Source organism: Lytechinus pictus, chromosome 16 (assembly GCF_037042905.1).
Source record: "Lytechinus pictus isolate F3 Inbred chromosome 16, Lp3.0, whole genome shotgun sequence".
NCBI lineage: Eukaryota > Metazoa > Echinodermata > Echinoidea > Temnopleuroida > Toxopneustidae > Lytechinus > Lytechinus pictus.
This window is the reverse complement of record NC_087260.1, coordinates 10,490,565-10,518,487: the sequence shown is the minus strand read 5'-3', so window position 1 is coordinate 10,518,487 and position 27,923 is coordinate 10,490,565. Positions and strand designations below refer to the sequence as shown.

The following is a 27,923-nucleotide window of genomic DNA, read 5'->3' as shown; positions in this document are numbered from 1 at the left end:
TCCATCCCTTTCTCGTCACTATCGACGTCTTGTCCGTCCTCCTCCTCCTCACCATCTCCACCATCATCATCATCATCGTCTTGGTTGTTATCACTATCATTATCACCATCATCATTCATCATATGATAGTAATCATCAATTTATCTGTAATTTTCATCATAATAATTACCATCAACATCATGATAACACCATCGTGATCATCATCATCGTCATCATCATCATCATCATCATCGTCATCGCCATCATCATCATCATCATCGCCATCATCATCATCGTCATCGTCATCGTCATCATCATCATCATCATCGTCATCGCCATCATCATCATCACCATCGTCGTCATCGCCATCATCATCATTACTATTATCATCTTGACATGATCATCCATCAGGAACTTCACTATCACCATCAAAACCATCATCTTCATCATACATGTCATCATCATCATCGTCATCATCATCATCATCATCATCATTATCATCATTATTTTCATCATCATTATTAGCTCATTCTCCCTATAAACCATCACCAGTCCATGATGGTGACCATATTTCATGCACTACACGGTCACTCGCTCACCGCCCTTGCTCGCCGGGTGTGGACCCTAGCGAGAAAAAAAGGAAACCGTGTTTGCTCGCATGCAGCGATAAGGGATTGATCTTTCATCCCGACCCATTTTCAAGCAACCGAAAACTTTCTTGCACATTAACACTTCAAACTTGCCATGCATCAAAGCCAATATACTGCGTGTCAATGACATCGCTGAAACATCATTCCCATAGACATGGGTGGGGTTGACCCCCCGGGAACCATTCGAGATTTATTAATATTTCACTATCCTTATATCCCCCTAGTTTATAGACCATGGCCCCCATCTTACAAAGAAAACGTGCAAATTGTCCTTTGTAAACAAAGGAGAACACACCAAATTTTCAAGAAATCAATGAATTTATGGATATACATTTATATCTAGAAATCCTTTTGAACAAACATGCATTTTATATGTTGACTTTGCTGGCTTTCCATAGTTGCGATTGATTGGATCAGTCGCAACTCTTTGTAAGACGGGCCCCTGTAATTCACGATGTCATGCACACTGAAATGCATTAGGTAAATTCTATCCCAGCAAAAATATCTGAGCAAAAAAAAAAAGAATAAAAAAAAATAGAAAAGAATAAAAAAAAGAAGACAACCATATAGCATTGAAAATGTTATCAAAATGCCACTTTTTTCCCCTAAATTTCCTCATGCGAACCGTGCAAAATGGCAGCAACGTTGCCCAAGGAGGGGAGATGGTGCATCATCGTGTATGTGCCAGAAATCAAGTTATCACATTAAATTTGAATAGACACCTTTTCAGGCTCACTTATTGAAATTTATATTTTAAACGAAAGACTAGTTATGTAGAATATTTTTTCAAGCCATACAAAATCATTGTAACAATCTCGTCATTTCAAGTAGGTTTTTTTTTGACTGAACTGATAACAACGATACAGCACTTGAGTATTCAGACAATGTGCTAGCTCATTGAAATCATGGCAATTAGTCTTAAAATAATTGCATCATTAGTGGAGGGTTTTGTAATAAACACTAATTCATTTTCGAGAGGCCCTCATATTTCAATCAAAGAAACACGTGCTTTTCCCATTAGATTGATTGTTCTCTGACCATAATCATAATTCAAGAAGAAAGTAATGATCTGATTATATCCGTAAAATTACATTACCTTCCAAAGCAGCCAATGGGATTATTAAATAATTCAATATAATGCTGGATAGCATTCAAATTAATTCGTACATACAATGTACAAATAATATTCGGAAAATTGTAATCGTATATGGTATGCATATGTGAATAATGTGATATTCCCTTTTCAGTCTCGTTGTTTATCATTTTTTGGTAGAATATTTATGGAATCCCCAATTTATTGTTTGCATATTACTTGTGTGAGTCTTTTTAATTATAAACGAATGACCTCTCTTCATGATACATGCAGTTTCTATGTGAGTGTTTCGCAACCCAACTCGAAATCACTGAATCATCATGTAGTTCTCAATAAATCATTCCCTCACGGCCTCACGAAATATATATCTACATGGCGTTACCCCCCCCCCCGATTTATTTTCAACCGTGTGAAGATATTTTCACACTGTGGACACCTCGACAGTGTGACTGTTCGGTTACAGGATGTCCATATGGTCGACTATTTGAATAGCCTATGTGATTCACACTGTTGAAATGCTCAAATTTAACAGTGTGAAGGTGATTTCACATTGCGTTCCACACTGTGAACACACTGCTCGAACCTCACAGCGCTGATGTGATTTCATACCCCAAACTTCTGTCAAAGTGTGAAATTTCGCAGTGTTCACACTGTGAATTATCTCCTTCATATTTAGAAGATTGAAAACAAACTTAAACCGTGAACAACCATACAGTGTGATTTACCAGTGTGTTCTCATCGTACTTTTCGATTTCACACTGTAAATTTCCCTGCTGAGTGTCACTCAGTTTAATCACAGTGTGTTCACATAGTGGACTATGTGGACATATTTATTTACACTGTTAAAATTCTTAAATTCTTAAAGTGGTGATATTTTCACACTGTGGACACCTCAGCAGTGTGATTGTTCACAGCATGTTCACATTGTCGACTGTGAATATGTGATTCACCGTGACTGTTGAAATGCTCAAATTTAACAGTGTGTAGGTGATTTCACATTGCGTTCCACACTGTGAACACACCGCTCGAACCTCACAGCGCTGATGTGATTTCATACCCCAAACATCTGTCAAAGTGTGACATTTCGCAGTGTTCACACTGTGAATTATCTCCTTCATAAATTTAGAAGATTGAAAATAAACTTAAACCGTGGACAACCACCAATTAAAGCCAACAGTGTGGTGATATTTTCACACTGTGGACACACTGTGTCTGTTCACAGCGTGTTCACATGGTCGACTATGTAAATATGTGATTAACACTGTTGAAATGCTCAAATTTATCAGTGTGAAGGTGCTGAAATTAACTTTGCGATGAAAGTAATATACCTTGTAATTTACACTCACTTTGCACTCTTTACATACTGAAGGGTGTTTACAAGGTGATGTCACTCCCAACAAAATAAATCGTATGATCACCTAAATTCACTCCAAATGGAGTTACCATTTACGCCACTAACAAGGGGAGTGAAATGCGAATAAACAAACATTTTTTTAGATAGTAGCTTTCTTCCTAGCGCAATTTGATTCAGCTTGATATAAAGATGTAATGAATGAAGTTCAAACTTTCAAATGCACATTGCGAACAGCTATTCTCACACTATGGACATCTCCAAAGTGTGAAATTGTCACACAGTGGCTATACAATCCTTGTTCTCAACTCCTCAATGTGAATTCACTTGATGTATTCATATCATGAAGTGAAGACTTGGAGTCCAAATATAATTTCACACTGTGGACACTTCCACAGTGTGAAATATTGCGATGTTCTTATCTTATTCAGAATGCGAATTTACTCGCTCAAATTGAAAAGATTTCATAGCGTGAATTATATCCGTCATAAATTGTAGACGCTGGTAATAATATCATTGTGGACACTTCCACAGGGAACAGTGCGAAATATCACAGTATATTTACAGCTCTAAATGTCAGGGTTTGAATTTTGAATGAATTATTTATTCAAATTCTTCACAGACCATTTGGAACGTAGTATATTCATGATGAAAGACATTTTGATATCAGTTTTCAATTTTCATGTATTTTGGAAAGCGAGAAAACGGACAGGTTATTTAGCTTCTTACAACCTGCCAACATCCGGGTCTTGATCCCAGGGATTTTGGCGGGAATCGTATTGCAATACCCGGACTATCTGGACTTTGTTAACATGGCAATAAAGCTCGGTCAACGTAATATACATCTTCATGCGCAGACAACGTGCAATTTAGTAAGCAAATTCAAGACACTCTATTATGTATCATGCATACTTGAGTTATGACGAGCGGGGAGCAGGGAGGCTGGTCTCTGAAAATGAACTTTTCAATATCCAATTCAAATGTTTAATGGATCGTATTCAATTATTAGGTTATCTTCTAAAATTGAATGAACTTTAAGGAGAAATTGAGATAAATCTGTTCAAAACGATACTTACTTAATTTGAATTAAAAAGAATCCTGGTTCTAAATTTAATTCGAACAAGTCCATTTATTTTCAACTGCATTTTCCGCCACTATACCCCACACCCTACTCTAATAGCTGTAATTTTCATATACATTTGAATAAATCTTGTGCTTTAAAGATAAATGTCAGATATGGACTACCCAAGTGTCTATTATGTATAAATAACAAATTATGTGCTGAGAAATAAGCAAAGTATGAAATTCGAGAAAAAAATCGGGTCTTTTTCGAAGCAATAATATTACACTGTCCCACTTGTGCTTCTCTATGTTGGCGACATTCAGTGTCATTGTTTTTCTTTAACCTAGACGTAAAATGGTTCCTATAGGTAATTGGTTATATACCAGCGTGGTGTTTATACCAGCAAAACGCTGTCCTGCCGAGTTCCTACGGGAATTACCATAAACAGAAACAGAAACAGAAGCGTCAAGAGACTGGCGAAGTGACAGTGGTAGGGATAATAGCCACATTAATCAATTAAAGTACTTTTGATTACATTACTTTTAATCATCAGACAATAAAAATTGATTTACGATCTACTATATATCATGAGATATGTGTGAAAGTTTGTACAATGGGTTACAAACTAGTCACACAGATCCGGGGGGGGGGGTGGGCACAGGGGGCACCGTGCCCTCCTTTTGAGAATCAAAATTAAAATTTGTAATGTAAAAATGCCATTAAAACAGAGGAGTGCCCCCTCTTTTGAAATTGAAGACCTTTTTTTTTTGCTTGTCAAATTTTTGCGGGTACGATATATGCTTAATTTGTGGTTGATATATTTTTTTTGCGTGTCAAAAATTTTCTCCGAAATATTTGCCCCCCCCCCCCCTTCAGAAAATCCTGGATCCGCCCCTGACCCATTGAATGTCAACGTGTTTACTGCAATAAGTTAATCAAGCATAGAAAAACAAATCACAAAAATCAGATGTAAAATACTAGTAAGGAATTTAAGACATTTTTAAAGTTCAACTTATGCTTTCATATAACAGACATACACACCCGGGAAAATCTTCCGCTGTCACACAGGCACTTTTTTAATTTTGTGTCATAATATACGAAATATCAAATGATTTTATTAATTGATGTAGATTTTAATGATAAATCAGCTGAATCAGCTAAATCGTTATAAATAATTATTGTGATAATGATTTGGGATTTTTCATGATTAGCTAAACTAAGGGACGATTTTGTAAAGGTTGTATGCACTTACAAGTTGTAATTTTTTGACAGTTATCTGTAGTAACCATGGTAACAGTCACGTGCTTCTTAGTCAATCAGAACCAAGGAAAGTTGTCAGATTTGACGTTCCGGCTCTTATGTTATTTAAGTAAAAATCAAAGAATTTGATATCACAAAATGATAAAACACATATACTGAATGTTGACATGGTGTGCTTCACACAACCAATGAATATAACTGTTTGTGAAATAAACATCGTCATGATCGTAAAGGTCTTGATTTCTACATGCGATTTTGATTGAACTTCAGTACAGTATTACTGTTATAGTACGCCCTTTTCAATTTACTGGGGTGTTGCAAGAAACTTGCGATCAATTGCAAGTCTACTTTGGTTCGTAAATCAATCTTCAGTTTTGAAATTAACTGCGAATCTTGATTGAATGCTAAATTATGCTCCTTGAAATACAAAATGTAATCTATGTTGAAATTGATCTACAGTGCGTATATAACAAAGTTTACACCTAGAAATAATGATGTGAAATAATATATTTGTAATACCCTGAAGCTTTTTCCAAACATTGGTACAGACGTCTTCAAGCGAATGACGATATAACTGCCGAAAAATATTTTCGCTTGAGTGAGCACCACATACTTTTGAAAAGTTCGTAACAATGATTTACGCACAGCTTGGAAATAGTTATATCAATAAAAGTAGACATTAATCATGAAGAACACATGGACTTTAGCTAGGAAGAATAATTTGCCTATTTTTTACCTATTTAGCTTATTTCCTTAGTACCCAAACACTTCAAAGAGCGTCATTGTGCCACCCCTCCCCCCCTTCCCCACACACGGAGGCCATCGTGATGATATCTGCTTTACACGGAGCTGTGATTCACATGCAATGGCTTAGGCTTTGATTTTAGGTTTGTTAATTTATATCAAGCTTGGGAAAAGTGTGGAGAAACAAGGATTAAATGAAATATGAAATGCGGTCCCACTTTAAAAAATAAAAACGTAGTGAAAGAAAGCTGGAGATGTCTGAAATAAACTTTTGTTTACATTCAGTTGTGTCCCCAGATCCAGCTGGCACACAATAGGGTAACGTTTGTGCTTACCTAGGGTTACAATGTTAATTTGGGTGGCAAAGTTGTTACAAAATATTAAATGAATCTGTTTTTATTTCAATTCGCTAAAAATGCAAAAGATATGCATGACAATTGTACAGCATACACGGTCAGATTGTTTTCGCTTTTTTCCTCGACACAATGTGAAAATGAGCATTTCTGCGCAAACCGATTTCTGCGAGCTTTACAAAAATGGACAGAGCTCACTCAAGTGTAACGTTCTGTTGAAATGTTTCTTTCATTATTTTGATAGATGAGACCCAAACCCAAGAATTTATGTGAAAGAATTATCCCCATGTTGTATAATTTTCAATTCCCAAGACTTTTTCAAAGTGTAAACTTTTTATTGATACGCACTGTATAATTTGTAAAATTGCAACGGAATATTTATTTGCAACACCCCCTATCTATCCAACCCATCTATTCGTCTTCCTTTACCTCTCAAAAGTGGATGGGTGAGTGGGTGGACTTTAACTTAATTATCATTAAAGTGAAAGGATGAACTTAATATTTTCAGATTAATGGCGAAAGAACTTAATGCCAGTGAAATGATGAAGGAAAACCGTGACGCCCAGGACGCGATAAGTTGGGCCCCTTCCAAACTTTGGATACTTGGATTTGATACTGGTTTAGTTGTTTATCGCATAAAATCGTCTAGTCTCTTTTCCTTCTTTTTTAAATTTTCCCTTCATTCTACCTTTTCTGCTGCCCTAGATGGTGTCGTGTACATACACCAGTCATTTTACTCCCGTTTTAAGTGTTCGGTGTTAGTTCAATGTTATGGATGTTATTACACTACCTGTGCTTGTTTTTGTGCACACCTTGGTGTTGTGTTTAATCCATAGGGTGTAATTTTACCAGCTCAGGGTGTGGTCCTTTATGACATCCCAATGGGACGGTAACCTGAAAACCGTGTTAGCACAAAAACGGTGTTAGCTATCACGATTGGTATTTGAAATCCCCAATTTTTGCGGTGTAGGAGATCTTGTAGCGCTTTAATATGACCAGGATCGCTTAAAACCTTGAATGATTCATTCATGTATCCAAATGAGTTGCACACAGCAGACGTGATAGACAATGAAGGGGATATCGGAGAATCTATATCATAGCATGTCAATGCAGCTTCTGACCACAAAAACTTGATGATTTTCAACCGATCAAAGCCCCCCCCCCCATTAGGCCCCTTTTCTTCTCCTTTTGAAACGGCTCCTGATAGATTTTACATTAGGTATACAGTATAATGATTCCTATTTGTCAGACCCGTCAAAATGAAACCTCTAATGTGATCTGCCAAAAATTTGTTATTTCCAATCTCATTGGGCCTTGCTCATGTTGCCTCATGTGACCCAAGGCCCAGAGAGAGAGAGAGAGAGAGAGATAGATAGATAGTGAAAGAGAGGGGGAGGGGGGGGGGCAGACAGAGGGAGAGAGGGGAGGAAGAGGGGTCACAGTGATTTCCAAATGATTTTAGGTGTAGGGGAAAAGGCAGAGAAAAGAACAAAAATGGGGAGAAATTATTAAATCATTAACGAAGAGTAGGTAGAAAGATATGTCCGGGTCATAATACCCCCTTTTAGACTGCAAATAATATCACTTAATGGGCCATATCGTGCCCCGACCCTGTAAAAAGAAAAAAAATACCTCTCTTAAGTTCCCTCAGGTAGCAATATCCTGATAAACGGTCAGAATGATTAGGAGTGTTAATAAAGCGATGAATAGCGGTCAAATTAATTCGAAACGATACCAAAACGACAAGGGTGATTAATTTACTTAGGCCTCAAATTACTTATCACCGTAAAACAGAAAGGGAAGTTAGGGTAGCCTGTAAGACAAACAGGAGAGGGAAAATGAACCTATGACCGCGATCAGCATTGACGACTGAGCATTATGAACCATGTTTTAAATATTTCATATTTGTAGACAAATATCATTCTCATGAAACTATTTTCTTGAAATTAGTTATTAGGAAATAATGCAGGAAAAAAAATCAGTAATGGAAATATAATTATTTAATATTCGTCTGTGTGACATAATATGTATACATGCTATATTTGATTTTCCTTTCCATCTTTCTATGAGGGGTTGTCTGACACTTAATCATCTGCTCTTTGTAAGTACCAGCAAAAATAGATTCCTTGATTACCCTTCACTTCGGAATATTATCTAAATCATTATTTTGATATTAATATCCTAACTAGTTAATTTCGAACTTTATTGTTAATAGGAACATGAATGCATTGACGTAATAGGTTGGAAATATATTTTATTTCCTTAAATCACACCAATGTTTAATCTAAAATCAGTGACTTTGTTTTTATGGCATTTTTTATTTCTTCCTCTTGAAAAAACCCCCTAAAAATACAATAAATCATGCACGAGTACTGAATGCAGATGTGAATATATTATTTTTTATATACTGTATGTATGGACCCATTTTGTTTCATCAAAACACATAATTTATTGCAAATTAATACAATTATTGCAAACTTCATAAAACTCACCTTACATCAATCAATAAACATGATAAAAGTGTAAAACCCGATTTCCATAACGTAACACCCCACACAATACACACCCTCCTTCCCACACACACACACACCCACACACACACACACACACACACCATCCCTCACGCACACACACGACACACATTCTGACAGTGAAAATCTTTTCCCAAAAGTTGTTTTTTCATGTTTTCACCCATATTTCCGGCTTTCAGACAATGACATTTTAAGGAGAGTGTTTTATTTATATATTTCATAAATTTTACGATATCATTTTCAATCAACAGCCGACGATAAAATATCACATCCACAAACAAAAGTATTCGCCCTGTTGTCTGCTGTGAGCCTGTCGAATCAAGTATCTTTGACGAAGAGTTTTTTTCCCCCAGGGGTTCCCAAAACCAAAGATGAATCATAAATCAAACTTAAAGAAGATGTCAGAACGTTTTTAGAAATTCGGTGGAGCTGTGCCCACCAACCGGGATTGTCTGTTAAAGTTTAAGTTCATGTACACTGTTAAAAAATAATTTAAAACAACACTGTCTACTATTTGAATCGCACAGCAGTTGTTTAAACATTTTGAACAAGTGTTTAAAATCTTAAACAACAAAGTTTAAATTCAAATATTTAATTATGAATGAATTAAGCATGGTTTTTTAAGATTTTAAACACTTGATTGAACTATTTAAACAACTACTGTGCGATTCACATAGTAAGCAGCGTTGTTTAAATTATTGTTAACTGTGTGCAATTATGAGAACATTTCATTTGCATGACATTTGGAAATGCGGTACAAAGTATAAAGTTTTTCCACCTTATACTAATCAGGTTTTGTGTCAGGGTATATTAGGGGGAGTGGGTCTAGCAGGTGAAACCCGTTATGGGTGGAATACCCCCCCCCCCCAAAAAAAAAAAAGCGATGCCTATATCTCTTTCAGAAATAAAACGATGCGTTTTAAAAATTACACTGTCGATTCATCACTTTTCCTATTAAAATTTCGACTATTTCCCCTTTTCTCCAATGCCAACGCCCCCTCTCCAAATTCCTGGGGCCCTAAATTTTCTTTTGACAAAAATAAACGTTTTAAAATGCAAAAACGGGTACCGAGGAGATAAACTAAATGTATTTTCATTAGTGATTTCTTTGATGCCAGTGATATTTGAAAATATGATCTATAAATAATCATAATCGTATTTTACAATGTTTTGCAGTGATCTTTGACACGTCATCGATTGATCAAGAGTGACGTCACAAAGGTTACCACGATGGGCGGAGGCTGTTCGAGATGCTGCGCCAGCTGTGTATCGTGTTGCTATGGCTGCAGGAGGCACCGGTCGTACACCCAAAAGATGACCACGAAAACGGTGAGAAATACAAAATATGGGAGTCATTTTTACTTTCATCAACGATTGATGAATGCTATATGCAGCGGCCTTTTTTTTTTAAAGAGGGGTGCTGGTTGGAAAAAAGGGGAATGATTAGGGTATAATTCTACACTATTACCAGCAGGGGCGGGGGAGCTGTGTACGCCCAGAAAAATCATTGTGGATGCTTCAGCACCCCAATACCCCCCCCCCCCCCCCTCGTTTCCCAGATCCATGGCTAGATGGTTACATGGACAATTTGTCAGATCACGTGATAGAGATCACCATCAGTTGAAAAGTTGACATAAAAAAAAAAAAAACCACTTCGGCAATCATATGTCATTATCTACGAATTTCATGCACAATGTACACTTATGGTCCGTTTTGAAACGCCCGAGTCGTAGCCGAGGGTGGTTGGACTGTATCGGAGGTTACCAAATGTAAATTAACTGATGTTCTAACAAGATGATATGTACTGTTTTGTCATTTTTCTCCGGTGGTTAGTTCATTACCTATGGGTGTTTAATATTACAACACCTTTGGAAATTACTGTCATACTCTCTGGTGTAATGATCAGTCTTCAGGGTGTAATTTCAACACTTTAGGAATGTGGTCCCAACTTTTACAGTTCGATAATTTTGCGCCATTTGGCGGTCACTTCCTTCTAATTGGCTGATTCAGAATATTATTTGTTACCATGGCATTTACAGTAGTTATCATTGGTTGGCAAAATTATAACCTTTTTGCAAACTGGACCCTGGAATTGAGAATATCGGCAGTAAATGTGTGACCCGAGTTCTGACCCTTCATTTTGCAAGGAAACAACAACAACAATAAAAAACATAATTCGCTTGGATAAATCTCACTAAAAGGCAAAGAGCTCTGTATTGCTTCATTTATCCTATTTGAATTTTATTTTCAATGTGTCTGGAAAGCGATGTTTGTGAAAGAGTTATGTATTATTGCGTTACACAGGCCTTTTCCAGGCTCGTTAACTTCGATACATTATTTATGGATTAAGGTAGCATTATATAATCTTTCTTGTCTATTTTGTTCACAGACACATATATATTTTTTTATTAGAAACGAGGAAAGTTGGCAATATCTATGAGAAAAAAACCGATAACCATATCATGCACTACATAGAATTGAAGTGCAGAGTAGCGATAAAATGATATGATATTTAGCCATGATGGTATTCTCAAATTTGTTTTTGTAAACTTAGAGCCAATGACTTTGGATGCTGATTACAGTTATAGAATTAGGCTCAGAATACCAAACCCTACTAGTATTCGTTCTTTATGTAGTTTTTGGTTTTCCATTTAGCAATATTTTAGGTTTATAAGTCAGTTCATAATATCATTTATTTTGATATCTTACATAGCATATAAACTAGATATATATCTCAATGATATCTTATCATTATTGAAATTTGTTCATTTCAATATTTGTATGTTGTTAAAGAATTCTACGTACTTTTTAATGTACATTACATATAGAAATACACGTATTGTGTAGGTCCTACATGTTATGATAATCGCATATACCTGGAAGTGGAAGCGTATTATAGTTTATATAGTGGTTCTGTCTCTCGCCTCTTGTTCAGGGGGTCGTGGGTTCGAATCCTACTTCGGACGTTAAATTTCTTCAGCAATAAATTTACTCACACTGGCTGCAATCAACCCAGGTGAGGTGACTGGTTACCCGATAGGATTTACTAATTGGGCGCTTTAGCTCCTATATACATGGTATAGTGGTTCAGCTAAAACCGGGTGATAATTTGATACCAAGAAATCGCAATGTAGTATATAGTAACGTTTTTACTGCGCTATAAAAATGGACGTGTTATTGTTATAATTATAATTACCTTGTAACTAATGTTTGCATGCTTACTCATGTATGAATGTGAATATATTTGACAATAATATGAATCATTTGTAACTTTGTGTTATGTTGTCAATGAATTTAAATTCAAATTATTATGTTATTTTTTTACCACAGGCGGAGCGCGTATGGTTTTGTGTGATGGCGTTCACATTCCTCGCTACACTTGCAAACATGTTCCTATGGGTTTCTTCCGATAACGACGCCGACAGTGTGAACGCGTAAGTATACCATTGTGAATAGAAGACTCAGTCCCATAATCTGATCTGGGGCTTAATTAAAGTTCTGGTCTAAAGTTGTTATTTAACTATGGAAAGCCAGGTGCCATGCAACTCTTTAACATTACAGGTTTATATTTTCTGTTCATTTTACACTAAATCCATTCATAACTTTTTAGGAATGATAACTAAAATGATTTCCTTGATCATGAAAGCACGAGGAAAGAGTCTAGTAAAAAGGAAACATAATATACTAAACGTTGACATTTTCAGTTCCCATAATATTGACAGTACGGGTCATAGTCAATAAAAAATACTTTTATATATAGTCATATCTATATTTTGAAGGGGAAGTACGACAAAATATTGATGTTGGATCACCAACGTTGTTAGGTTAAAAAACAACACAGATCTTAGACTGAATGATCATCGTCAGAGCTCTTTTCAAATCCAGATTCCATGAATGAAACCTTCTATTTTATTTAAACTAAATTTATATCTAAAAAGGTCTCCATAAAACGAGAGTAGAACATAGTGGAATAATTGGTTGTTAAATAAAAACTGTGGTCCGTTAGGGGCGGTATATAGAGTTAGACAGTTGTGTTGTTTATATGGTAGCACCGTTGGCCGCCTGATTTGAGCGTGGTCAATCTATGCTTTTCTCAGTTTTGTCAATTTATTACAACGGTTTTTTTGTAATCATGGATTGTTTTACATTTGTTAGTTGCTGGTGTGTTTTTTTTAGTCAATTTGTGGATGGGGGGGGGGTAATCTTTTGATTGAGAAGAAAAACTTGATTTACTGCAATAACAAATATTTGTTTTGTACAGATACATACTTTATTTATATAGTTTTTAGTATCAATATCACCTGCGTTGAAAAAAAAAATGGGTTTTCACAAATGGTACTTGTAGGTTACAAACCATTCTTTACCTAAAACATTTATTAAAATGCATTTCTGCTTCATATCGACTTTGCACTTATGAAGTCTGAGTCAAGTCCTTTCGAAATATCCCTTCCTTTGAACCCAAATAAATAAAAAAATGGCAAAGGACAGTTAGTCTTTATTTTTACTTTTCAGAAATTAAATATTTCCATCAAAGCATGCCTGTCTGCCTGAGGAAATTAGTGAATTTGACGGATGTCCACTTAATGCAATAACGACTTTAGGGTAGAAATTAGAGCGCTTTGGTGACGTCAATTTTAGCATGACGTCACAATGCTACAGGACAAGGCCATGGAAGTGCGGGAATACGTTCTATATTTCAGTGATGAATCTACATTTTTGTAAATTTATTTTTGGCATCTAAAGATCTATTAATGGGTTCATGTCTAGTGACATTCCACATTGCATTTTCCACTCGTTCAAATTGTCAAATAAAATCATGCAAAAGTCATACACTGCAAAAACTCCGGTGTTGATTTAACACCAGCCCGGAATCTATATATGTCCACACCAGAGAAGTATTGAAACAACACCAGTTTGGAATCAAACCGATGCTGTTTTAATACTAACTGGTGTTGTATAAACACCTATCTGGTGTAAGACCAAAACGAAACTGGTGTTGTTTAACACTTCTCTGGTGTGGACATATATAGATTCCGGGCTGGTGATAAATCAACACTGGATTTTTTGCAGTGTATAAGCCCCACAGTCACCGAATTGGTTAATGTTTATGTGATTTATACAACTTGACAGAAACACGATAAAGAATTCATTAATTTGAAGGAAACAAAGAAGCTTCATACCATACGGAAATGGTTTATTCCCCCCTTTTTTTAAATTTCAGCTCAATATTATTATTTCCCTTTTATCTTAATTCAATTCGTTTCATTGGACACGAGATAGAATTATAATAAGTTAACATAATTAAGATTGCATTACTATACCTTTTGATTAGCCAGTCATTTGGTCTAAAATACTCCATAATATATGACTTTTCTTGAAAGAAATGAATTAACTAGAAATAAACACAAATTAATGGCAGGTGGTGCTTACACCTGAAACACCAAGCACGACATTTACTCTTTTTTTTGGGGGGGGGGGGGGTAGGGGCGGCAGTACAATTAAAGCTTAATTCTTCTTTTCTTTCCCCGAATTTCTTTTTACACAGGGGCTTCTGGAAGTCGACAGGAGTATGGTTCCCTTTCTATTTTACATTTCAGATCATCTCTTACGTAACATTTGCTTACGTCATGCTTCTTATGGTAAGTGTACCTTGAAACAAAAATGATTCTTTATACTACAAAACGGTTCAAATTAGCACCCTCAAAATGCAACATTCTCGTTAGCGTATTGTCATATCTTGTGCCTATTGCATATTTTTTTCCTATTCCTTCACCCGCTTGTACCATAAAAGGTGCAGCTGCGCACCACTTAAGGTGCGTTAATATTTTTGCATTGAAAGGGGGCAAATTCGTACCTTTCATAAAGGGTAATAGCCTACAGATCTGCAACCGAAAATAGTGCAAAATGTTGTACCCAACTATACATTTAAAGGTACAACAAGTTTCTTAGGGTGCAGAGTCGCACCCCCTAAAAAATCTCCGGAGTTTGCATTTGAAGGGTTCAAAAAATTGTTTTTCTTTCTGCATCCCAATGATTAAGGACAATTTGTATGCTCCGAGTTCCAGTGTCTGTTACATGCATAAGTCCGATTATCAAAATCTATTTCCTATTAATGGACTTTGTTGAGACGTCTGATACACAGTAAAACACAGATTACTAAAATTTAATACATTAGGCCTACTGTTTTCTATACGAACCTTACAGTATTGTTTAACAGTATTTACAGTCATACTTAATTTATTGAGAATTAAATATTAAAAATTATACTTTGTTGCCTAAGATTTTTGAAACCGTTCAAACGAATGTTTAAACTCCTATTGTAAGGTTCATAGTAAACAGCGTTGTATTAATTTTTTAATAAGTGTTTTTCTGTGGAACTGACATCACTTTAACTATTTGCATTGATGAAAGGCTCTGGTCACGAAAGCGAAAGGTCGCCCTCTCTCGACCATTGATGTTGTGGGTAATTCGAATACCTGTACGATGATAATTCTGCGCACGCATTTCGCAATATCAAAGTGTTATCTTCAACTTAAAACAAAATCTCTCCCTCTTTCTTAAAGGTCAAGTCCACCCCAGAAAAATGTTGATTTGAATAAATAGAGAAAAATCAAACAAACATAACGCTGCAAATTTCATCGAAATCGGATGTAAAATAAAAAAGTTATGACATTTTTAAGTTTCGCTTATTTTTCACAAAACATTTAAATGCACAACTCAGCGATATGCAAATGAGAGAGTCGATGATGTCCATCACTCACTATTTCTTTTTTTTATTGTTTGAATGATACAATATTTCAATTTTTACAAATTTGACAATAAGGACCAACTTAACTTAACCATAAACTGTTAAAATAATGGTAATTCCACATGTTCAGGGAGAAATAAAACTTTGTTTCACTTGACAAGGAGGAGAAAATTAGAATATTTCATATAATAAAATACGAAAGAAATAGTGAGTGGGTGACGTCATCAGTCTGCCAATTTGCATACCGACTAGGATGTGCATATAACTGTTTTGTGAAATTAAGCGAAACTTTAAAATGTCATAACTTTCTTATTTTACATCCGATTTTGATGAAATTTTCAGTGTTTTGCTTGTTGGATTTTTCTCCTTTTTTTCAAATCAAATTTTTGTTGGGGTGGACTTGTCCTTTAATTATAAATATATGTTTATAGATATCTTTATCATTTTTACTATCAAACATTATTTGATTTTTTGTTTGTGTTATTAATGATTTATAATTCATATTCTCCTTATTCATTCGATAGTTATTTGGATTTCTACACATGGCGCTGGTGGAAAGACTTCAATTACACATGTTACATAAGGTTTGTATATATTTTTTTAATTCACACAGCTATTCATTTATTCAGAAGAAAAAAGAACAAAAATATTTGAAGAAGAAGAAGGGAAAAAGAAAAGGAGGAGAAGGAGGAGAAGAAGGAGAAAAAGAAGAAGAAGAAGAAGAAGAAGAAGAAGAAGAAGAAGAAGAAGAAGAAGAAGAAGAAGAAGAAGAAGAAGAAGAGGAAGAAGAAGAAGAGGAAGAGGAAGAAGAAGAAGAAGAAGAAGAAGAAGAAGAAGAAGAAGAAGAAGAAGAAGAAGAAGAAGAAGAAGAAGAAGAAGAAGAAGAAGAAGAAGAAGAAGAAGAAGAAGAAGAAGAAGAAGAAGAAGAAGAAGAAGAAGAAGAAGAAGAAGAAGAAGAAGAAGAAGAAGAAGAAGAAGAAGAAGAAGAAGAAGAAGAAGAAGAAGAAGAAGAAGAAGAAGAAGAAGAAGAAGAAGAAGAAGAAGAAGAAGAAGAAGAAGAAGAAGAAGAAGAAGAAGAGTATAAGAAAAATACAAGAAGAAGAAAGGAAGAGCAGAAAAACAAGAATAGGAAATCAAAGCAATAGCAACAACACAAAATAGGAACGATGCAAACAAACGTCCGTTTTCAGAACAAAATAATTATTAAAGTTTATCTCTTTTTAATGATTCCAGATCGGTGTTGTAATGTCATTGATGATGACAATAACTCTCCTAGTCTTTGTCAGCATTCGATTACGTCATCTCTGGCATTTTGTTCCAGAACTTCTGGAGGTATGGTATGCCGAGTATTTTGAATCCATTATCTGAAACATAATTATTAACGTTGATTTTGTCTAGCGATAAATCATATTACAAATTCGTTGAAAAAATTAGCTACCCTTTTCAGCCGCTCAACATGATTTGGTAAGAAGGGCAGGGGCGACCGTTTCCTACTGGAAAGAACACAGTGTTTTCCACAGAGTGTTCCACAGTGTGGAACAGTGTGGAACGCAACAAGGTGAGCAAGGACGTTGCGTACGGATGCTCGCTAGGGGGCGGTCGTTCTGTTAAATTTGGGCATTCCAACAGGGTGATTCACACAGTCGACTATGTGAACATGCCGTGAACAGTCACACTGTCTAGGTAGTATGCTGTGCAAACCCTTCACTCGGGGTCTGAATGTGCAGCCTACTCATGCCTTGTGTACTGAAGCAAGTTTTGTATGTGCTAGTCTTTGCGTGGAGACACCCCCCCCCCCGCAAATCAAAATGATTATGGCGTCACTCCTAAAGAAGGATGATAATGTAACAATGTTGGGCACATAAAATATTGTTTCTTTCATTATTGTTTTTCTTTACATTACATTGTCCAGTACATCGGACCTTTTCTTCAGTTGGTAGCTGTTGCCTTTCTGACTATCATAAGTTGGTTTGTCGCCGGAAGTCTAAGCACGTTGCAGAGAAGAGGTTCGTATCGGCCCCTGTTACACAAACCCTTTTTTAAAAATATATATACATTTAAGTTTTTATTGAAATAAATCATTTAAAAAATCACAATATTTACAAAGAATACAAACTTCGCATCAGTGCCAAGTTTAATCTACTGTTACAAGCTACTGAAATTGTGCGATTCCATTGGTCAAGCACAAATTTGCCATTCTAGTATATTTGTTAATGATTATAGTGACGTAATGAGTCACATTTTTTTTTCGGGGGGGGGGGGGGCAATGTCCCTAAAGCCCCTATCCCCTCCTCTATACGCCAGTGTTAAGGTTAGAGATGCATATTACGAGGAAATGTAGTCAAGATATTAAAGGATGGTGAAATTCACATTTTTATAAAAATATTTTCATAAAATAAACAAATTTCATTTTGTAACGAATGAATATGCCGTACTCATCAACTAATTGACATTTCAACGGAGCGTTAATCTCAAAGTGCCACTCCCCACCCAGGCGTAGTAATTGTGTACCACGTAGGAAGCTATGCTAAAGCCGGGGTATTAGTATGCAGCGGTTAGTAACATTTTATTAAGCGCTAAATGTTAAATATCATCATTATTTTGTGTTTTCTTTCAGCTGGAATCCCGTTTCGTGACGCCTCATTTTGGTATTTCTTGGTCCTGATTGGTCTATACATTACGCCGATTTTCATCGAATCACCTTGCATTATGACGCAACATCATGAAGACAACCCGCCCAAGCCACTCCTCTTTGCTCACAGAGGCGCGGAAGAGGTAAGTTGCGTATCGCTTTTTGTTGTTTGTAAGTGTCAAGGGTGCCTTCTGATTGGCTAACCAGCAGTGATGTCATGATTCTTGATGTCCAATCACGTTTTACCATTGCGTAGCGGCATGGTGACAACCGAAGGCCCCCTCAATAATGCGCAGAAGAGGAATGCATACGTCATTGTATAAAATACCATGTCTATACGTTTCCAAATTTGAATTACACATAATGTTTATTTCATGAAAATTATTTTGTTCCTTTGAGATTGGTGGAAATTTGTATGTTTGTTACACCAAACTAACATTATTCAATGTTTCCAACATCAGAAGAATGAAGTTTGTTGGCCTGATTTCCCTTCATAATTGCGAAGTATGACAAATCCATTGAAATGATTCTTGTTTGCAAATTTGATTTGAAAAAAAAGAGAGGAGGAACAATCATACACCTGTGGTGAAATAACGGTGTTAAAAAATGGGAAATGATCCAGTAATCAATTATAAAATTTATGTAGTAGTTATAGAAAAGACATCAAAATAATGTCATAGTTAACCTACTTTGGATCTAAGAATTCAGCAACTTAAAAGGGACTTATATTTCTACCGCATGAATTTTCTTTCTTTTTTTATTTTTCCACTCTAGATTGCCCCTGAAAACACAAATATTTCCTTCATGATTGCGTTAGATGACTACGATGCATATGGGATTAAAACAGATGTCAGAATAAGGTAACATGATCGACTTATTATTTATTTATATGAACATATTTATTCAGGTACAAAAGATCAGTATAAAACTGTTTTTCATTAATGACCTGATGAAAACATAAAGAACAACATAAATTATCATATCATACATGAAAATAAAGTCAAAATCTAAGTCAAAGATAACAATGCTTGGTAATATAAATAAAAAAATATTTTTACTTAAATTATAATATGAATCGAACTGAAATATTTAAGATATCAAAAGGGAAGAATTAATGATTATAAAACTACTAATTGTATAATTTATTCACTGATGAAAAACACTGAAATGATAGCAATGAATTAATTATAGCAATATAGAAAATCGAGTGAAACAATGAAAATCCGTTATAAATGTATGTCTAAAACTATAAAATATCAAAGGGTTAAGATCATTACAAATAATAGCAACGTGCCATTAATGTTAAAGAGGAATACTTTTATTAATATAATCATCGTAGTATTATACTGATTATTTTCATCGTATTCATCATGTAGCCTATCGCCGGGGGTGGCGTTCATGGGTGTGCAGACAATCGAAAATGAAAATAAAGAAATGAAAAGCTTGAAATATTGATTTTTACAAAATAACCAAAGAAAAAATGAGGGCGATATGAACAATCGCCGAATTGACTGATTTTCCTATAAATTTGCCATAAACGAGGGGTGTGGTATCGAGATATTGGATCGAGCCGTGGCGCAGTGAAGCAAATATTTTAACGGCGGGTTGTGTTTTAAATATGGTACACTATTTTGGATATTTTCGAGCGAGAAAAGCGATCGAGCCCAAAACTAATGATTTGTGAATATTATCGATCAATTTTGTAATAACGTTGGCATGCAAGAAGAGTCAAAATCGTTCTGCCAGATAGTTAAAGGAAATATGATTAAATATCATGACGTTGAAATTGCAGTATTGCATTAGCTGATGATGTTAGCACCTTACTATTCATCAATAGAGTGTATTACACCGAATTAAAATATTATTTTCACAGAAAAAAAATCTCTCCTTAAAGGTCAAGTCCACCCCAGGAAAATGCTGACTTGAATAAATAGAGAAAAATCAAACAAGCATAGTGCTGAAAATTTCATCAAAATCGGATGTAAAATAAGAAAGTTATGACATTTTAAAGTTTCGCTTATTTTTCACAAAACAGTGATATGCACAACTAGGCGAGTCAGTCGATGATGTCCATCACTCACTATTTGTTTTGTTTTTTATTGTTTGAATTATACAATATTTCATTTATTTATAGATTTGACAATAAGGACCAACTTGACTGAACCATATAGTATTAAACAATGCTAATTCCATCTGTTCAGGGAGGAATTAATCGTTATATATCTTGACAATGAGACAAAATTAGAATATTTCATATTTCATGTAATAAAATACAAAAGAAATAGTGAGTGGATGACGTCATAGTCTTCTCATTTGCATACCCGCTAGGATGTACATATAATTTTAAAATGTCATAACTTTCTTATTTTACATCCGATTTTGATGAAATTTTCAGTGTTGTGCTTGTTGGATTTTTCTCTTTTTATTCAAATCAACTTTTTGTTGGGGTGGACTTGTCCTTTAAAATGAATCACAGTTGATCCGTTTCTTAACATTAAGTTTTTTATATAGCTCTTTCATGTTTATGTATTCTTGGAGCAAAGCTTTGTTACTCGTTTACACAACTATATATTTTTTTCCCATTTTCTAAATTTCATAAGTGTTTGTTGACCATATTTATGCAACTTGTTATTGATTCTTTTACATGACTGATGTATTTTTAAATACATCATTAATGTCAACTCACCTCGTACTTGTTTTGATTTCAATATTCATCTTACATCACGATGTTTTTCGGGTTATTGGCTTAACAGTTTTTTTTTCTTTTTTGCCGAACAGTTTTGATGGTGTCCCATATGTTTTCCACGACGAGATCCTTACACGAACCACCAATGCCATCGATGCTTTCCCCGAGAATTACCGCCAGCCCGCGGACATGTTTACCATTGATGAACTAAGGGAGCTAGACGCGGGGTCATGGTTTGCTAGGGTAAACATCTTTAAAATAATCTTAAAATACAAAATAAAAGAAAATTTCTTTTACTTTTATAACAAGATCTGTTATTTTTTCAGCTCTAATTTCAGAAAAAACAGAGAATAATCAGAAGAAGAAGAGAGAAAAGGAAAAGACAAAAGAAAAGGAGAATACGAATATTAAGTAGAAGAAGTTTAGTATCCCTTTTAAGTAATGCGTCTTTTGGTTTATGAATAACAAAATATTTATCTGATTTAAGTCTTGAAAGTCAAAGTTTGATTTTTTTAGCATCAATGTGTATTTCTATTTAAAAAAAAAAATTAGTTTTAGGTCTTGGAGGACAAACTTTGTTATCGCTTTAAAAAAATTGCGTCTTTTGACTTTTGAATAACAATTTGTTTTTTTCCTGAAACTTGAAAGACAAAATATAATATCTCTGAATTATTTTAACAATGCGTGTTTGAAGTTAGAAATAATTTTTTAATCCGATTTTGTTTTCTTTTTATCAATAGAAAAAACCTTTCTTGACTGCATGGTTCATATCTGACGAGGAGAAGGAAGAATTTAGCCAGCAAGGAATCCTATCAATGGTTGAAATGTTTGAGCTTGTTCTCGCCCGCAAGAAATCTCTCCTCTTCGATCTACGACCGCCCCCTAGCGAGCATCCGTACGCAACGTCCTGGCTCAACACAACGATCGATGTCATAACAACGGAGATCGGGCTCGATCCAAGTGAATTCGTAAGATTTTTTTTCATTCTAAATCTACGGAAGCTTTAAGGAATAGGCATTGGCGGCGGAAGCCAAATATTTTAGGGGGTCCACCTGAATTTAGGGGGGACGCAGGAAACAAAATAGACAAGCAAAAAAAAGGTTATCAACAGAAATTTTAGGGGGGTCCACCCCCCCCCCCCCACCTCAAATTTAGGGGGGACAGGACCCCCGTCCCCCCGCTTCCGCCGCCTATGGGAATAGGTGCCTTCAAATTGACGAGGTAGAGAGATATTTCATCTTACAATGTCGACATAATATTCTTATTACTGTATGTCGACAAGGTGAAATACGTGATATTGTCTATAGTCGATTTAATAGCCTTATATCGACGTGGCGAGATATGTCATCTCGCGAAGTCGAAATTGACTTTTGGCAATTTTTTGTTTATACGGTGAGGTAGATGTCTTGCCAAGTCAACTTATAAAAAGCTTGATGTCGTCATTAGGAATTACGATATCGTAATAGACTAATATATCTTGTTATGTCGACAATATTTTTTTTATAAGTCGACTTGGCAAGATAACGTATCTCGCCATGTCGGCATATGACTTTTTATAAGTCACGTTGTCGAGACACATTTTCTCACCGTGTCAACATTATAATAAAGATATCATGTCGACTTGCCAAGATAAAGTTTCTAACAATGTTGAATTCAAATCTTTTCAGATTTAGAAATAAATACTTCCATGATTCAAAATAAATTCAGTAATCGGCTGGTCACAATTCACAGCCGCTTTGGAATTATTTTGAATCCTTGGAATATAGAGTGTGTTCTTCGACCTATTAATTTCACAAATTTATTCAATTTCACCCAATTCTTATCAAAGCTTTGTATACGTACATATATATACAATTTTGAATACAACAAATTCTTATCATATAAAGACCCCAAAGAGTGCATGACAGGTCCCATGCTTGTTCAAGCAATATATTTACGGTTGGGAATATGCGATCAAAGTTTTGTGATTTTTAAATTTTGATTCTGACCCTTGATTTAAAAAATCAAGATTGAATGTATACGCGTCCTTTTATATTATGAGGCAGGGGCGGATCTAGCTTTTTTTTTCCAAGGAGGGGGTTTGACCGAATGATTTGACAAGCAAAAAAAAAGGCTTAACTACCACATGAAAGTCAATTTGGCGCCGATGTATTTTTTTTACAAGCAAAAAAAGGGGGTTTCGCGTTCACTGTAACATGAAGGTATTTGGGGTTGTCTCCAAAATGAAGGTAATTACTTTTTTTTATTTGGAAGCCCAAGGGGTGGGGTTTATCCCTAATACCCCACCCCCCCCCCCCGTGGATCCGCCATTGTGAGGAGGCACTAATGTCCGTGAGTGTTCTTTAAGTTGAAATTAGCTAATTCATTAATGAGGAAAATATGCAACAAAAATGTATCGGCTTGCAGTTAACGAAATTGCCCTCTAATATCATATTTCATTATATAAATAAGATAGCAACGCAATAATCATGTTGCTGAATTATCATAAAATGTTCTCATTTCCGATTGACATTGTGCACAATGCACGGAGACAAGACAGAATGTTGTTTGCGAATCGAAAATCTAATGGACCCCCAAAGGACGAAATTGCCCTCTATTTTCATGTTTCAGTTTCATTTATAAATAAGATCGCAACGCAATAATCATTAAGCTGAATTGTCATTTAAATGTTCTCATTTCCGATTGACATTGCGCACAATGCACGGAAACAAGACAAAATGTTGTTTGCGAATTGAAAATCTAATTGACCCCAAAATTAAGACATTGTTTGATTCATTCATCAATCAGTGAATTCCATTATTGTTAGGATTTTTCCCCTTAATTTTTTACAAAATTCGCAATTATAATAATAATAATTGTACAGGTTGTTGTCGCAAATAGTCAAAACCGAACCAAATTACTTGGATTTCATCATATCTTATTCATATCTCCCTCCTTTACTTTCTCCCTTTGTTCCTGCTCATTTCGTTGTTTCATTCTGTCGTTCGTTCCCCCTTTCATTCGGGCCTATGGTTCTTTGATTTTTCTGATTTCACACGGGCTATTTTATTCTAAGGGTTTCATTCTCCTCTAATACTTATCATATGAAGCATCATTGTGAAAGGTTGGGGTGGTGTTATCAGATTATCTTGCCGTGATTACTTAACTAGTTCGAACTGAATTTCATTTTTTTAATGTCATAATATAATTATTTACAGTATTTTGTTATCATATTTCAGTAGCTATGTAATCTAATTTTTTCAATGTCTTAACATAATTTTTTACAGTATTTTTTTATCATATTTTAGTAGCTAAGTTTAAATATTTATATGTATTTTGCATCATGATACTATTGTAACTTTATATGTTTTTTATCCCTGTTAAATCAGGACATTGATGTAAAACAGCAATTTAGCTGATCTTTTTATCCTGAATAAATATTTTCTAATAAATAAATAAATAAATAAATAAATAAATATGGTCTAAGAACTTTTAGAAATCAATTTTTGGTATATATTATTCATCTATTCATCACCTTGCGATGATTACTGGTGTACAGATGGGGGAGGGGCTTGACCAACTCCCTCCCCCAAAAAAATCAACGAAAAAGAAAAAAGCAAAGAAGGATCAAAGGAAAAAGGATTAAAATATTATGATTTAGTCAATATTTTGTCGAAACGTATATATGTAATGAAAACTAGATTTATATATAGGCCGCAGTTTCCCCACATGTGCCATTAAATGTGTGCCTCTCAAATCTTCTGGCTCAATGCCCCACTGGTAAAGATCATAATCATCGTCTTACTCCAGACTTTCGTAATGTTCTTAATGTATATTTTGATTATTATCATTTTATATATATATATTTTTACCATCCTACGTATTACTGGACCACTGGTAATAATCAAAACCATCTATTTAATAATAGATAATAATAATAGGCATTTATATAGCGCCATCTATCTATAAATATTCTATTCCGAGGCGCGATGTTAGCCGCGGCGTTAGCTCGAGCTGCCTTTCAGCGCTCATGCATTCTAGGAATTAATCCTGCCGGGTACCCATTCATCTCACCTGGGTTGAGTGCAGCACAATGTGGATAAATTTCTTGCTGAAGGAAATTACGCCATGGCTGGGATTCGAACCCACGGCCCTCTGTGTCAAAGTCAGAAGACTAATCCACTGGGCCACAACGCTCCACAATTTACTCCAAACTTTCGTTACGTTGAGTTCTTAATGTTTATTTTGATTATCATCATTATTATAATTGTTATCCTACAGACTTACTGGGAATCACCCGATGGCCCTCACTATGTATTTTTCATCCAACTCTATGATAATCGGACCATCCAGAATGTCTACAATGATATCGCATTTGAATCAGTAAGGTAAGGATATTCATTAGTGTATTCACAATAAATATCGAGTGTACTCGTTCTATCATGTTTCTTTTTCTGTTTTAAGTTTCTATTACCCTCTTATCAACTCCCTCTCTCCCACAATGCGCCCCCAAATTAGGGGGCATTTATGGCCTTTTGGGTATTATTTATTTAAAAAAAAGTCCGGACAAAGCGAGCGAGCAAAAAATTTGACATTTTTATTACAAAGTTCAAACTTTGCGATTGATTTTGACATTATGTTCAGAAAATAATGTATTTCACCCTTCTCTCTTTCCTTTTCTCTTTTTTTTATCATGATTTTTTTTTTGAAGGGGCAAGCTTCCCAAGGCTCCCCATCTGTACGCCACAGCTCTACTCTATTTTTGTTTATATATCTCCATTTATCCCTTGTTCTCTCTTTCTCTTTTGCCTATCTCTTACCCTCTTTCCTCTCCCTCCTTTCTCTCTCTTATGCTTATAACCAGTGGCGGATCCAGGGGGAGGGGGCACAGCCGGCTCGTGCCCCCCCCCCTTTAGAGCCATAATATAAATTTGTAATGTGAATACATCGTTTTTACTCAAGTGTGTCTCCCTCCTTTTGAAAGTGAGGCCCTTTTCGATCTTTAAAAAATAATTATTATTAATTTAATTGTTTTTTTATTGTCCAATTTTCTGCGGACGAAATTACCTTCAATTTTAGATGAAACCTCCCTTTTTTTTGGCTTGTCAAATTTTCCGCGGACGAAGTGACTTTTAATTTTAGGTGAAAACCTTTTTTTTTTTTGCTTGTCTAATTTTCATCGGGAAAATGTGCCCCCTTTTGGAAAATCCTGGATTCGCCCCTGCTTATGACCCATCCCCCCCCTCTCTCTCTCAATAATTGTCTATCTACTTCTCTTTTTTGAAATGTTTACCTTTACTTTCATCTCACATGATATCACTTTTCTTTGTTGCATCTTTGAATGTACAACTCCACTTATCTACATCAATCATGTACAAGGATACACAATTAAAAAGACTAACGTACTTCCATTATTGGAATGTCATAAAAACCGATTTGATAAAAGAAACCCCAAAGCGTACACATCATTATGTCACTATGGTTACCGAGAAAACGTTACGTGATTCTAACCCTGTATCATATCTCTCTCCCTCTTCCATCATTTCGTTGATTAAAAAAAAAGAAAGCCATTCACGGGGTTTCTTTTTTGTTTTGTTTTCCATTTTTTTTATTCCATGCACGATCTGCAACAAAACATGCGTGAATTTCGAATTGGCCACTTCAATGACTTTTACTTCACAGCAAATTATGCCATAATGCCACTTCTCTGTCGGATATGCTGTAGTCCTTCTTTGTCAAATCATGATGGTATCTTTAATAATGATAATGCGCAACATTTATATATAGAATTATTTTCTAAGGTACTATATTAGAAAGTCATCATTTTTAACAAGTCGATCAAGTTATCACCATTGAAAATATGTTAGTAATGGACGTCATAAGGGGCGGTATCATTTAATTTTGATTAGGGGTGGGGGGGGGGGGGCAAGATATAGATAGATAGATAGATAGATAGATAGATAGATAGATAGATAGATAGATAGATAGATAGATAGATAGATAGATAGATAGATGATAGATAATAAAAAAAACATTAGGGGTCAAGACGGGGGGGGGGGGGGGGGTGGGTGAATGGCTGGTCTGTGATGACTGGGGACATTTTATTTTTGCCGAGAATTGTTTTGTTGTTATTAAATGTAGACATTACACGAATGGATGGTCTTACATCACGCCATCATAAAAAAACCATAATCCGTATGTTTATTTGCAATCGAAATTATCACACATTTCCAATAAGCTTTAACAAAGATCGTGCTCTATTCGATTTATTGTAACCATGAAAAGGTATCAGTCCTCATTCTACTCCAAACATAATTAATAATCATTCAATAACGTAACAATAACAAACGCCAATATCAATAATTATGTTTTGATTGCTTGATTGATTGAGTAAATTGAATAAATTGATTAAATTCCAACCAATTAATAAATCAAATAAATCAATTACTGTATTGCAGGTCCGCCCTTGAAAATAATGTGTCTACGAACGTGTGGACGGTGAACGAGGCGTGGCTTTTTCAATATTACTGGTGCGCAGGCGCAAGTTCCGTGACTACGTCATCAGTTCACACGCTGAGCGGGAATAATTCTCTTGTTTGGCAGTTGGTAAGTTACACTGATTGATGATATTTTTAATACTTCATGGATTTATTGAGAGATGCATTGACTCTCGCTACCCTGAATAGGTCCGAAAATCTCGAAATTCGCGAGACGAGATAATTATCACTTTTTAAAATTTGTACTGTGCGGTGACATTCTTTCTTATTTTGTTGGCCACCTTGGCTTATTATGGTTGTGATATGGATACTATTAAAGCATGATTATTGCATAATACATATTGACCTGTTGGCCTA

At 35.3% G+C, this 27,923-nt stretch overlaps 1 protein-coding gene across 1 annotated transcript; it reads left to right on the top strand.

Moving 5' to 3' along the window:
- The first annotated feature begins 10,204 nt into the window (after positions 1-10,204).
- On the top strand, positions 10,205-27,708 carry LOC129279391 (glycerophosphodiester phosphodiesterase domain-containing protein 5-like). Its single transcript, XM_064111199.1, has 12 exons — positions 10,205-10,353; positions 12,355-12,458; positions 14,570-14,663; positions 16,297-16,356; positions 17,006-17,104; positions 17,685-17,778; positions 18,390-18,547; positions 19,179-19,264; positions 21,183-21,333; positions 21,831-22,058; positions 25,351-25,457; positions 27,528-27,708. The coding sequence occupies exons 1-12, from the start codon at positions 10,255-10,257 to the stop codon at positions 27,691-27,693; spliced, it is 1,446 nt and encodes a 481-aa protein (XP_063967269.1). The 5' UTR covers positions 10,205-10,254; the 3' UTR covers positions 27,694-27,708.
- Positions 27,709-27,923: the final 215 nt, after the last annotated feature.

Coding starts and splice junctions, on each gene's coding strand:
- LOC129279391 (XM_064111199.1), top strand. CDS start 10,255: ATGGGCGGAGGCTGTTCGAGATGCTGCGCCAGCTGTGTATCGTGTTGC. Junction 10,354..12,354: donor AAAAGATGACCACGAAAACG/GTGAGAAATACA, acceptor TTTTTACCACAG/GCGGAGCGCGTATGGTTTTG. Junction 17,105..17,684: donor TTGTTCCAGAACTTCTGGAG/GTATGGTATGCC, acceptor TACATTGTCCAG/TACATCGGACCTTTTCTTCA.